This window comes from Eumetopias jubatus, unplaced genomic scaffold (assembly GCF_037043125.1).
Source record: "Eumetopias jubatus isolate StellerSeaLion01/CBP00866 unplaced genomic scaffold, mEumJub1_p1.0 scaffold_17, whole genome shotgun sequence".
Classification (NCBI taxonomy): domain Eukaryota; kingdom Metazoa; phylum Chordata; class Mammalia; order Carnivora; family Otariidae; genus Eumetopias; species Eumetopias jubatus.
This window is the reverse complement of record NW_028274823.1, coordinates 12,981,199-12,993,371: the sequence shown is the minus strand read 5'-3', so window position 1 is coordinate 12,993,371 and position 12,173 is coordinate 12,981,199. Positions and strand designations below refer to the sequence as shown.

Genomic DNA, 12,173 nt, shown 5'->3' with positions numbered 1-12,173 from the left:
GGGGGAAATCGGAGGGGGAGACGAACCATGAGAGACTGTGGACTCTGAGAAACAAACTGAGGGTTCTAGAGGGGTGGGGGGATGGGTTAGCCTGGTGATGGGTATTAAAACGGGCACGTACTGAATGGAGCACTGGGTGTTATACGCAAACAATGAATCATGAACACTACATCAAATAAACAGATAGATAGACAGACAGGTTATAAAATACAGTTTCCGAGACATGGTAAGGACTCAATAAATGAACTCAATAAAAATAAAAAAGATTTACATTCAATAACATAACGATAACAAAGTTGAGATGGCGTAACAGTTCACTAAAATCCTCTCCACCTAAATTCTTTTTAGGAGAACAGTGCTTAAGAGATTTACTCGTTGGTCTCCTCTTTTAAGGAAAAAGAAGGGAATGGGGGCGGGGGCAGCAGCATGAAACTGAGAAGAAAATATTTCCTGAGGATTTAACAAGTGCTAGGTACTTTACAGGTTTAATTCTTTTAAACTTTAGGATTTACTTTCTCACAAGATTATCTTTTTTTTAAACAGATAAGGAAGCTGAGGCTAAAAACAAAACAATAAAAAAACACTGCATAATTCATCTGAAGTCACAGAGCTAGCAAGTGGCAGAGAGGTCTGAGAACTTTTGTTTCACTCTAAATTCTGTATTCTTTCTAGTTCACCATGCCACCACTGAAATACAGATCTTATATGTAACAGGTACTAATGAAGTTTTACCCTTAGTAAAACTTAGTAAACAGTTTTCTCCCCTAAATTATAGAATTAAAAAAAAATACTCCAACAATTCCACTGATTGTTGATTTTAAGTTAACAGTTTTAAAACTAGACTAGGACCTTCCTGAACTTCCAGGACTAACCTCTTTCATTACAGTTTATGACACTGAAGTCTAGAGAGATTAAGTGCCATCCTAAAAGTCACACAGCTTCTTAATAGCTGAACTGGAGCCAGAACCAAGCCCCTCAGAGCTTTCAATTATCCCTCAGAGCTACAGCCTTACCTAAGGGCTTCTCTCCTTTTCTAATTTGAAAAGTAATTCTTAATATCAAAACTAAAATTAAAAATATTCTTGACCTTTAACAAGTTCAAACTATAAGGGTCTGAACTAAAAGGCAGAACCTAAGAATAACTGATAATCATGTAAATTTTTAAAGCCCTCTGTCAAAGTGAACTATAAATCTTCTACTGTAACTCAACATGTATTTTCTCAAGAAACTTCTACCATTAACCAGCCCATTTTGTCACATTTGCTCAGAATCATCAATATAAAAATACTACAGATACCCTGGCTAAAGTAGATCCCAGTATTTCTGTTTTCAAAGATTAATGCGAAGTAAAAATTAAATTCAAAGGAAAACAAATTTACTACCAGCCAGAAGCTAAAGCTTTTTTATTCTATAAGCATGTATGTACCAAGAGATGGTAGAAAATGGCCTTTATTTACAGTGAGAAGTAACTGTATTCATTCATGAAACAATCATTGAAACAGGGCATTGGAGTACCAATTATTCATTAGCAGAGGGGTGTTCATTTGCCTCTGCTGTAAAACACGGCCCCTCAATTCTTCCAGCATGCCTCCCATGGAGAGGTGTGTCCATGCCCACTCGCCTGGAATCTGGGCTCTGTAACTGCCTGCCCAACACAACACAGCAAAAGTGACACTGTGCCAATTTCCAGGCCCAGGACTTAAGAAACCAGCAGTTTCCATTTCCTATATGTTGGGACACTCACTCTTAGAGGAAACTACAGTCACCACAACTTGCCAGTCATATGAGTGAGCCGTCTTGAAAGTCCCCAACCCTTGGGTGAATCACATCAGCCCATGCTGAGTGCAGCTGAGATAAAATGCCTCACCAAGCCCTGCCCCAACTGCAGCTTTGTGAACAAAATAAAAGACTTTATAAAAAAGACTATGTTTTGGGGTGGCATAATAATAATAAATGAAACACTAGCATTTTCAAATGTATCTAAAGCCACAGAAGGAAATTAACTGATGAGAATTTGTTTTGTTGGAGTGAGGGGGACGTACAGGAAAATGTATAACTAGAGATGAGAAATCAATTCTTCATAGCTCTGTTCTTCCAATTTAATTAATATTAACCTTTCTATGCCTGAATTTCTCCACCTGTAACATGGAAGTAATGACTACTACACTTTAGAGTTATGAGAAATAAATGTTAGTATTTGTAAAGTATCTAAAACAGGTCCCAGTACATAGTAAGCAGTGAGTGTATTTTTTAAATCTTTTTGATGACCATCCACATAGCAGTAATAAACTAGAGTGTCCCTTGTTGTTACAGAGCCCAAACCAATGAGGCCAGTGGTCACTGTCTGAATGCCTTACTCTAAGCACAATGCCTGATAACTGCTCAATAAATACGTGATCAGCTCAGTTTTACACAATTTACAAAAGCTCTGGGGTGCTCAGGTGGCTCAGTCAGTTAAGTGTCCAACTCTTGATCTCAGCTCAGGTATTGATCTTGGGGTCATGAGTTCAAGCCCTGCATTGGGCTCCATGCTGGGAGTAGAGCCTACTTTAAAAAAAAAAAAAAAAGCTTAATAGCTTTACAGTTTACTTGGAAAAGAAAGGCGTATCTGCTTTTGAATGAAAATCAAACTATATAATGACAAGAGAAAGATTACTTTTTTGAAAAATAAAGTACAAATTAATTGAAGGTTTAAGAGAAAAAAAATTCATCTTTTTCCTGACTTTATGTATTTACGTGGAGAGGCCTTTATGTGGAGACTCTTCACAGGGTGTGACCTTGTAAAATATCATGAATCTATGGAAAGCTCACACGGATCAGAAGAGAGATTTCTCTCACCAGATCTGGATGACTATTTTCTCTTTGAATATTCTCTTTGCATATGCCCAATAAAATTGATTTCCAAATTAATGACAAATATAAAAACATATTCAAAGAGTAAATAAGCTTTTCTACCAAATGGTAGCATTTCTCTAAAAAATTTTAACAGGAAAGACTTCAAAATGCTGTGTTCTATTTTACAATGAAAGCAAAGACAATGTCAACTTCAGAGATAATACTTAAGTGCTGCTCCCAAGATTCTGGTCTCTATTCTGATTCTAGAATCTGTTGGGAACATAATAATGAAACAAATATTACCTTAATCTATCATATTATTTGAAAACTTGGCCTTTTTAAAATAAACTGGCCCAATGTTTAACAATTCATTCTCTTCATTTTCTTAATTTAAACTCAAAAATGAAAAAGAGTTTATGGTCAAGCTTAGAACAATTCTTCCGTAAATACTGGTAAGAGTTCACTGTGGTAGAAACTAATCATGACTATGAGAAAAGCAAAAAATACATACTATAAATCCAAGTATGTGCCAAATTCTAAAAAATGACTTCAATGATATACCGCATAAAACATGAACTTTTAAAAGATGCTGAGACATTAGCTTGCAGGGACTTTCCTAAACTCCACTTAGAGAGGTATACTCTTTTAGGAAAGGTAGGCTAAGACACCACCTACTGTGAGGGGGCAGGGGGCCCCAGAACAGGGGGGAGAGAAAAACTAACTGAACTTGGTGCTTTGATCTGCTTACTTACCAATCTACATTACCAAGTTAAATCTTTTATAAATCCCAATTCATAGAAGAAAAAACCAGGACCAGAGGCTGAGAAGCTTGCCTAAGATATAGTTAATAAATAACTAGACTAGACTAGGCTAGAGAAGGGATTTCACACCAAAGAGTAAAAATCAGAGACAATTCTGTGCTACCATTTCAAAGATACAACATAGTGCTCCTTCTAGAATTACCAGTAACAAAGCTAGGGTGAACCGCTTAATAGTATTTCCCCCATTGTCGGGGAGAAAAAAGGTAAGTATCAGGCCAGATATAAAGGCATTGTCCAATGACCTGGCTAAGCTGCTCTCAGCTCTCTAGGGGACTTTAAGTCACATTTTCAATTCCTCCAGGTCTCTCTCTATAGAACTGGACTTGCAATACCTCTTGCTATATGAATCAGATGTCAACACTGGCTGTATATGCCAAAACTCTCTGATCAAAAATCAAAAAGATCATTGCTAGTGTTATCTCATCCCTGAAGGTTGAATTACTTACGCATTAGGCTGTAAATGTGCTTTTCTGCAACATGTTCCGTAAACAGCTTTATAAGGTCATCTTTTAGGTCTCTGTTAAGCTTGGTTTCGATGTAAAACTTATTCTGAAAAAGAAAATAGTTTTTTAGTGCCTCAATTAGGGGGAAATGATTTGTCTAATGAGCTGAAGCACCAAAAAATAATTTTAGGGAACAATTAATAAAGGTATCGATTAAAACATAAAAACCCAACATCAAAAAACAAAAGCCCTGCTACTATTAGTTGTCTTTCTGGCATGGGGTTAAAGCACATAAAGACAAAATGTTATGAACCATACACCTCCCAAAGAACACAGGAAGACATTAACTAAACAGAGAGGTAGAGACAAATGGACCACACTGTGTGACAGGCACATAATATTCCTTTTAAAAATACTATATCACCATCAAAAGGCAACAACAGGAAACACTAATAAAAGGTACCCCGTTTATCAATGATCTAGGCTGAAAGCAGGCAGTGGACATGCACTGGTTGACTCCCCAACATACAATCCACTTCACTGATTACTCTAAGTTACTCAGCTTATGGCATTCTTAGGAGTGGTCTTTGGTTCAAAGGCTGACATGTGACCCCACATAGAGCAATCAGATTGAGAGAAGCCTAGGCTTCAGTGCAAAGTATCTTATAACTCATCTTATGACCATGAGAACAAGATGAAACAGATGCTGTGGTACATCAAGGAGATAAGAACGAACCTGAGTCCCTGTAACACTATTGAATCATGGGATTCAACCAACCCTAGAGACTGCCATATTTGCTTATTAGTTTTATTACAAGAGATTAATACTTTTCCTTATTTACTGAAGTCACTTTGAATCAGGTGTTCTGTTTTTCTGTAGCCAAAAGCATCATGATTAGAATGACTGGCAAGTCAAACAAGACTGAATTTGTTCATGTTTAAATGTTAACTCAATGTATAGGTGTGGAAAATAAAAACAGGAATGTTAACAAGTTGCTCACTGATTCTAATTCTTAAACAGAAGATTATGAAAATTATAAACATGCACATGGTAACAAAACCATGCAATAAAAACCAGTCTCCCAAAGCAGACCCTCCGTTGCATTCTCAAAGGCCCCATTCGAATGGGAAAACATTTGTATGTTCTTTCTAAAATGCTCCTTGCATATATATGGATATATATATCTGGATATGCTTTTTTATCCCCAATAAAAAAAAAAACACTTGCTATGAAGAAATATCATATACTGTGTTGCATTTTGCTTTTTCACCTAATGTATCTGGAGATTTCTCTCTAAACGTACAGACATGTCATTACCTTTGACTACTTGTTTTTCTACTGTAAATATCTCCCCACAAATTAACAGTCCTCTGCTGATAATACAGATTCCTCTCAATGTTCTGTTTTGTATTTTTTTTCAGTGAAGTATATTTTATAAAGAATAAATCATTTTGAAGATCAGTACTCCACATATAGCAATCTTTATGCTACAGAATGTAGGATGATCAACCCAAACATCCCATTGTCTAATCTAATAAACAAAGAAGAATTGGGATAATGGTTGCTAACGGCCCCTGCCTTCAATAGGAATACTAACATTAAGATTCCATGATTTTATATATTTAGGAGAGAGAAGGGGCTAATCAACAAAATCCAGAGACTACAAATTATACTCATGGTGTAATTCTCCAAAATGAAAGAGATCACATCACCATAATGGAAGAAAATTTTATTATTCTACTTTCTCTATGGCATGACTTACTTGGCATTTATCATATGTCATGTTTTTAGATAGATGGCTTAACTCTCTACTTTCTGAAGACAAGAAATCTTTCTTATATATCTTTATTTTCCAAGCACAGTATCTTCTGTATGGCAAAAATAAAATAAATGCTGAGTACTGATTATTAATGCCTAATTGTCTATTCAGCAGTGTTATTTATGGAATTTTTAAACAGTAAAAGGGTAAACAATTCTACGTCAACACAATCAAACATTACTAAAATAGATTAACTTCCATTTCTAACATAATACATAGCAAAAGATAAACAGAACATGCTTAACTGCATCTATCTGTACTGAGACCAATAAACAGAGATATTTGGAAAGGGAAAACAGCTCTTACTTACCATATATATGAAAAGAGGCACAATGCTCTGCAATGCTCCCATATACTGTCCAAGAGCTATATTAAATCTTTCAATATAGAGATCTGGAGGGCTGGCCTGTGAGAAAGAACATTAAATGTGATCGTTCTTGGAAACCAAGTTAAAGACTTTTCATCCACCACAATCTAAAATGCAAACAGACTTAGAAGTCCAAGTCAAAATTCATTCTTTCAAAGACTTTTTTTATTTGAGAGAAAGAGAGAGAGAACACGCGACGGCGGGGGCGGGGGGGGGGGTGGAGAAGCAGACTGCCCGCTGAGCAGGAAGCCCAATGCAGGGTCTGATCCCAGGACCCGGAGATCATGACCTGAGCTGAAGGCAGAACTTAACCGACTGAGCCACCCAAGCACCGCCCAAGTCAAAATTCATATTGAAATTTACAATAAAGAAAAGGAGAAGACATATCCTGAAGGTTAGTTAAGACTTCTATCTTTGTTCCAAAATCTGCTATGCAAAACGGAGGTTTGGTTTAGCTGTCTTTAAAAACTGTGTAATTTTACCATGTTAGCTAAAAAGGCTTGCTCAGTTAATGAGTAAAAAGTTGCATTCACAAGTTGTGTTTCTTAAGATAAATGAGTTTAAAAACTGTCACTCAACTATGTGGACATTTCCTATAGGAACCAAACTATATTTGAGCCTAGAAGAAGAAGAAAGAGAGAAAAAATTCAGGGAAATGGTACAGGTTTAACATACTATTAGAATGGTTGCTGAATTTTTATAATTACCTTAGGCACAGTAATATTCTGACTTCTCTACCAACTTGGCTGTAAACCACTTCTATAGCTAACCAATTAGCTACAAAGCAGAGACTTAAATGGTCCATATACATCTACAGCTCTGGAGAGTAATACATGCCTGGCTTTTAACTCATTGTTACCAAAATACCAAGTCATAAAGCCAGCAAAAGAAATACTTTCAATTTTACTGCATGTTATGGGCTAAATTATGTGTCCCCCTTCCCAAATTCATATGCTGAAGCCCAAACGAGTGTGGCCGTATGTGGGGTAAGGAAGCAATTAGGCTAAATAAGGTCAATAAGAGTGGAGCCCTGATCCTTTAGGATTAGTGCCATAAGAAAAGACACCAGGCAGCTCGCTCTCCCTTCCCCTCTCTTCCTGTCTCTTTCCCTCTATCCTATCTCACCCCCCAGCACACTTGGAGGAAAGGCCACGTGAGCACACAGCAAGCCCGTAGCTATCTACAAGCCAGGAAGAGAATTCTCATCAGAAACCAAATCAGCCTTAATCTTAGACTCCCCAGCCTCAAGAACAGGGAGAAGTACATTTCTGTTGTTTAATCCACCCAAAGTCTGTAGCATTTTGTTATGGCAGCCCCAGCGGACTAAGGCACTATGCTTTATGAAAGTATATCCATCCACTGTTTTATTCTCTAAAGCTAAATTAATTAGGTACCATTTTAATACTGAAGAAACGCACAAATGGGCAAGTCACTTGTCTAAAATTAAGTGTTAAAAGAGGATACATCCAGGTCTCCCAGGTAAGAATTCATTCCAGGGCCAGAGAGTTGGGGAGAGGGGATGGCACAAATCGTCATGCAAACAAAAGTGAGTCGAACCACTGGCAGTCTCACTACTGGACAACCATACCCTGGTACAGAAAGTCTTGCTTTCAAACGAGGAAAATAGCGAAATGCCACACTGAAAGATTCCAAAATATTAAACAATGAAATTAAAAAACCACTTCAGGTAAGATGTTTTAGAAATGTCCAAATGTTCCAATATTTTTTCTTTTTTTTTTTTTTAAGATTTTATTTATTTGACAGAGAGAGACACAGTGAGAGAGGGAACACAAGCTTGGAGAGTGGGAGAGGGAGAAGCAGGCTTCCTGCTGAGCAGGGAGCCCGATGCAGGGCTCGAACCCAGGACCCTGGGATCATGACCTGAGCCGAAGGCAGACGCTTAACAACTGAGCCACCCAGGCACCCCTCCAATACTATTTTTAAAATAAGATTTCATTTCTATTTTTTTCAGGTCTACTTAGATATTAGAACATGTGTAGTGAACTTGTCCTTACTTCTAGTTCATCTTCCATGATTGCATATTTAGAGATTTGGCACACACTGGGTCCTTACATTTATTTCTCTTAGTCTTCCTAATTACCTGCAATCTGAATGTTACTGCCATTTACATATGAGGTCACTAGGGTTCGGAGTCACTTTATCTACAGTCCCACACTAAGCCCAAGAACGAAGAATCAAACCTTAGTCAATCTGAGTCCTTCCATCGATTTACACTGCATCCCTCTTTTAGCATGCTGTACCTTAGAAAACTTTAGGGCACGCAGTCTCTCTGCTTTCACATCCTATTCTTCTCACACGCAGCCCAGCACAGTACTCCCACAGCACGACTAACTCTTCAGTGTGCTGCTTCAGACCTCCTCGAATCTTTTCTTCCTGAATGCCTTTATCACTACCCTGGCTAACTTCTATTCACTCTTCAAGATTTGTGTCACTTCCTCAAAACTGGTGGAAACAGGGGCGCCTGGGTGGCTCAGTTGGTTAAGCGATTGCCTTCGGCTCAGGTCATGATCCCAGGGTCCTGGGATCAAGCCCCACTTTGGGCTCCTTGCTCAGCCCACTTTGGGCTCCTTGCTCAGCAGGGAGTCTGCTTCTCCCTCTCCCTCTGCTGCTCCCCCTGCTTGTGCTCTCTCTCTCTCTCTCTCTCTGTGTTAATAAATAAAATCTTAAAAAAAAAAAAAAAGAAACCTGTCGGAGACGTTCTGCCCTCATATAGAGCACCATTCCACTTCTTCACTTTTCCCACTAGGTGGCCTCTGCCGCTAAACTTCAAGCCCCTGGAGGGAAAGACCTGTGTCTTGTCTTCATACCTCCATAGCTCACCACAAAACCTGGAAGACAGCATGCAGAGATAAACAAGGACAGTGTTGCCTAAAACTAAATTTGCTTAAATCTAAATCTAACCTAGCCTTGTTTCCATCTAAACTGCTTTCTTATTATCTAACAAGGTTGTATTTAGGCAATTCATTTAGCCCTCTGAATTTCAATTTCCATAACTATAAAATAGGAAAAATACTAATTGCGCTACTTCCAAGATGTGCCAACAATCAAAGAAAATAATATGTGTGTGCTTTGAAAAATGTCAGACGTTATAAATGCACATGCAACTACTGAGTACTGATGGTAAATAAACTCTTATGAATTAACTATTTGTCTAATACTTCAGAAAAACCTATTAACATTATTAAAGGCATTCTCTGTTAACTAAAGAAATTGGGGAAAATGGTTCTACATTATGGGCAAACTTTTAACTATAATGGGCAGAATCACATGTAATACCTCTTTCTAAACTGCTGCAAAGAACTCTGGAAATGATATTTCAGCATTCAAAGAAATAAATTTTAGAAGTATTATATGAGAAAAAAAATCCGAAGAGTTTTTGCATTAAAATAATTTTCCCTTTTCATAAAAAGACACTTTATCTATTCAAAAGTTAAAAGTATGAACATTTATCAAAAGACACACTTAATAGCAGAGAGAATAAATAAAATTGAATTCCTTATTCTCTTCAAGAATTTCCAAAGCCTCAAAAGTTATGAGTATTAAAAAGCACTTTTTGTACTAAATCAAATGTCAGAACATTAGTTCCACATTTCATGCTGCACTTATTAAACCTTTTAAATGACAGGACTATAAATTATAAGTCTTCTAAAATAAATCCAATCTCTTTACAAGGAACCAGAAATAACTGCCATTAAAAAAAAAAATAACAAATTGTTCCTCCTTAAAACTTAAGTTCAGTATACTTTGGGCCCCACTGGGGGAACTGCTACCTGTTTGATTTACATTATTTCACAATATGAATGTATTTGGCTTGGACATTAAATGAAATTTTTTACCCTAAAACAAGCAAGTTAGAAAGAAAAGAAAAGAAAAAAAGGGAAAAAAGAAAAAGCAAGCTGCCAGAAAAATAACTATTGCTCCAAACTTCCTCCAACTTTTCGTAACAGAGCCAGATTCCCTGAAATTTGTAACATATCTGGTAGGAATGCTTCAATTTCTTCTTTTTTTTTTTAATGAGTAATGCATTCATCTGGGGGGCGCCTGGGGGGCTCAGTCGTTAAGCGTCTGCCTTCAGCTCAGGTCATGGTCCCAGGGTCCTGGGATCGAGCCCCGCATCCGGCTCCCTGCTCCGTGGGAAGCCTGCTTCTCCCTCTCCCACTCGCCCTGCTTGTGTTCTCTCTCTCGCTGTGTCTCTCTCTGTGTCAAATAAATAAACAAAATCTTAAAAAAAAAAAGAAAAGAAAAAATAAATAAATAAAAGGAAGTAAACAGTTTACCTTTATTTCCTCCTCGCTGAACCAACACTTAATTCCTTTATATCCTTCCAGAAGAATTTTACATACATACATACATACATGAAAGTAAGTATCCCATTTATATCCTTTTCCCCACAAATGCTAACATAAAACCAACACCAATCTGTACTTTTCCTAACAACATATCTTGGGAACTTTTATTCTAGTGGTTCTCAAACATTTTGGTCTCAGGACCTCTTTACATTCTTAAAAATAACTGAAGATTCCAAAAAGCTTTTATTATATGGGTTATATTTATCAATATTTACCATATTAGAAATCAAAACTGGGTTTTAAAAATATGTATTAATTTATTCTAAAATGACAATAATAAAGTTTGTATTTTAACATTTAATGATAAAATAATTATATATTTAATATTCTAAACTAGTTACATGTAAATAACTATTTTCCCAAAAGAGGTTAAGAAAAATGGCATTGTATCCACATTTATGCAAGTCTCCTTAGCTTCTGCCTTTAATAGAAGACTGCTAGATTCTCATTCTGCTGCTGTATGGAATCAGTTGTGGTATGTTGTTTTAGTTGAAGTAAATGAAGAAAATCTAGCTTCACACAGATATATAGGCAGAAAAGGAAGGCATATTTTAATATCCTTTTCAGATAATTGTGGATATTTTTCTTTGAAACTTGATGAGTTTCTTAAAGGTTAGTTGCACCAGGAAATCTGAAACTACCAATGAACTCTCTGTACTCTGTTACATTAAAACCCATTGGTCTATCTTCTACTTTGAATGGATCTTTTAATACATTTTATAACATCAGAAATTGGTCATTTGTAAAATACTGAGTTACATACATCTTCCACATGTCGACACATTTCACTATACATCAAAAAGAAAAAATTACATTTGGTACTATCACCACCTATTTCATCAGAAGAGTCTTTTTAAGTACTGGGAAGCCATCGAGGTCACGGTAGTAGCTACAGGCTTTCCAAATTCTAATTTTCACTTCAAAGCTCGAATTTTATCATTGGCAACCAATACTGTCAGTTGCTTTCCTTGAAGTGACACATTTCATTTTTGAGAAAATGTCATATACCAAAGTCAAGTTAAATAACCATAGTTTGTCAGTCAGTCATTCTTTCAAATAAAAACAGTGTTCTATAGGGAAAAAAACACCCCAGCTAGTTTAGCTCAAAACTCATACAACCATACAAGTGCTTTTTCTTAATCACTGTACTTTGGGGTATGTATGTAGCTTCCCATTTCTTCACACAGAATATTTTTTAAAGTATATTCAAAGTCACAATAAAATTGTGAAACAAAAGAAAAATTTTTGCTGCTTCATCTAGGATATTCTTAAGTGAAATGTTTTTGTTTTCTACTGCAAATGTGTGGAAGTGAAGATTTGTGCAAAGGCATCAACAGTCTGCCCACCACTGTTTGTGAACCATCAGAACAAATATCAACATACAGAAAAGGGCAAATAACATCTTAGTATTACTAGAAAGTTTCTATTTTGCAGACCCTCTGAAAGGATTTCAGGAACACCCCCCCCACCCCACCCCCGCCAAACCACATTTTAAGAAATCTGTTCCTAAGTACAAT

At 36.7% G+C, this 12,173-nt stretch overlaps 1 protein-coding gene across 2 annotated transcripts in view; it reads right to left on the bottom strand.

Annotated features, from left to right (window-relative positions):
- The window catches only part of CACUL1 (CDK2 associated cullin domain 1), an 82,331-nt gene that overhangs the window by 22,675 nt on the left and 47,483 nt on the right, over window positions 1-12,173 (bottom strand). For both annotated transcript variants that reach the window (XM_088019790.1, XM_028121740.2), the window contains exons 4-5: window positions 6,230-6,325; window positions 4,103-4,205 (exon numbers count right to left, since the gene is read on the bottom strand). In XM_088019790.1, the coding sequence (XP_087875916.1) occupies window positions 4,103-4,205; window positions 6,230-6,325 (199 nt within the window). The remainder of the gene's footprint in view (window positions 1-4,102; window positions 4,206-6,229; window positions 6,326-12,173) is intronic.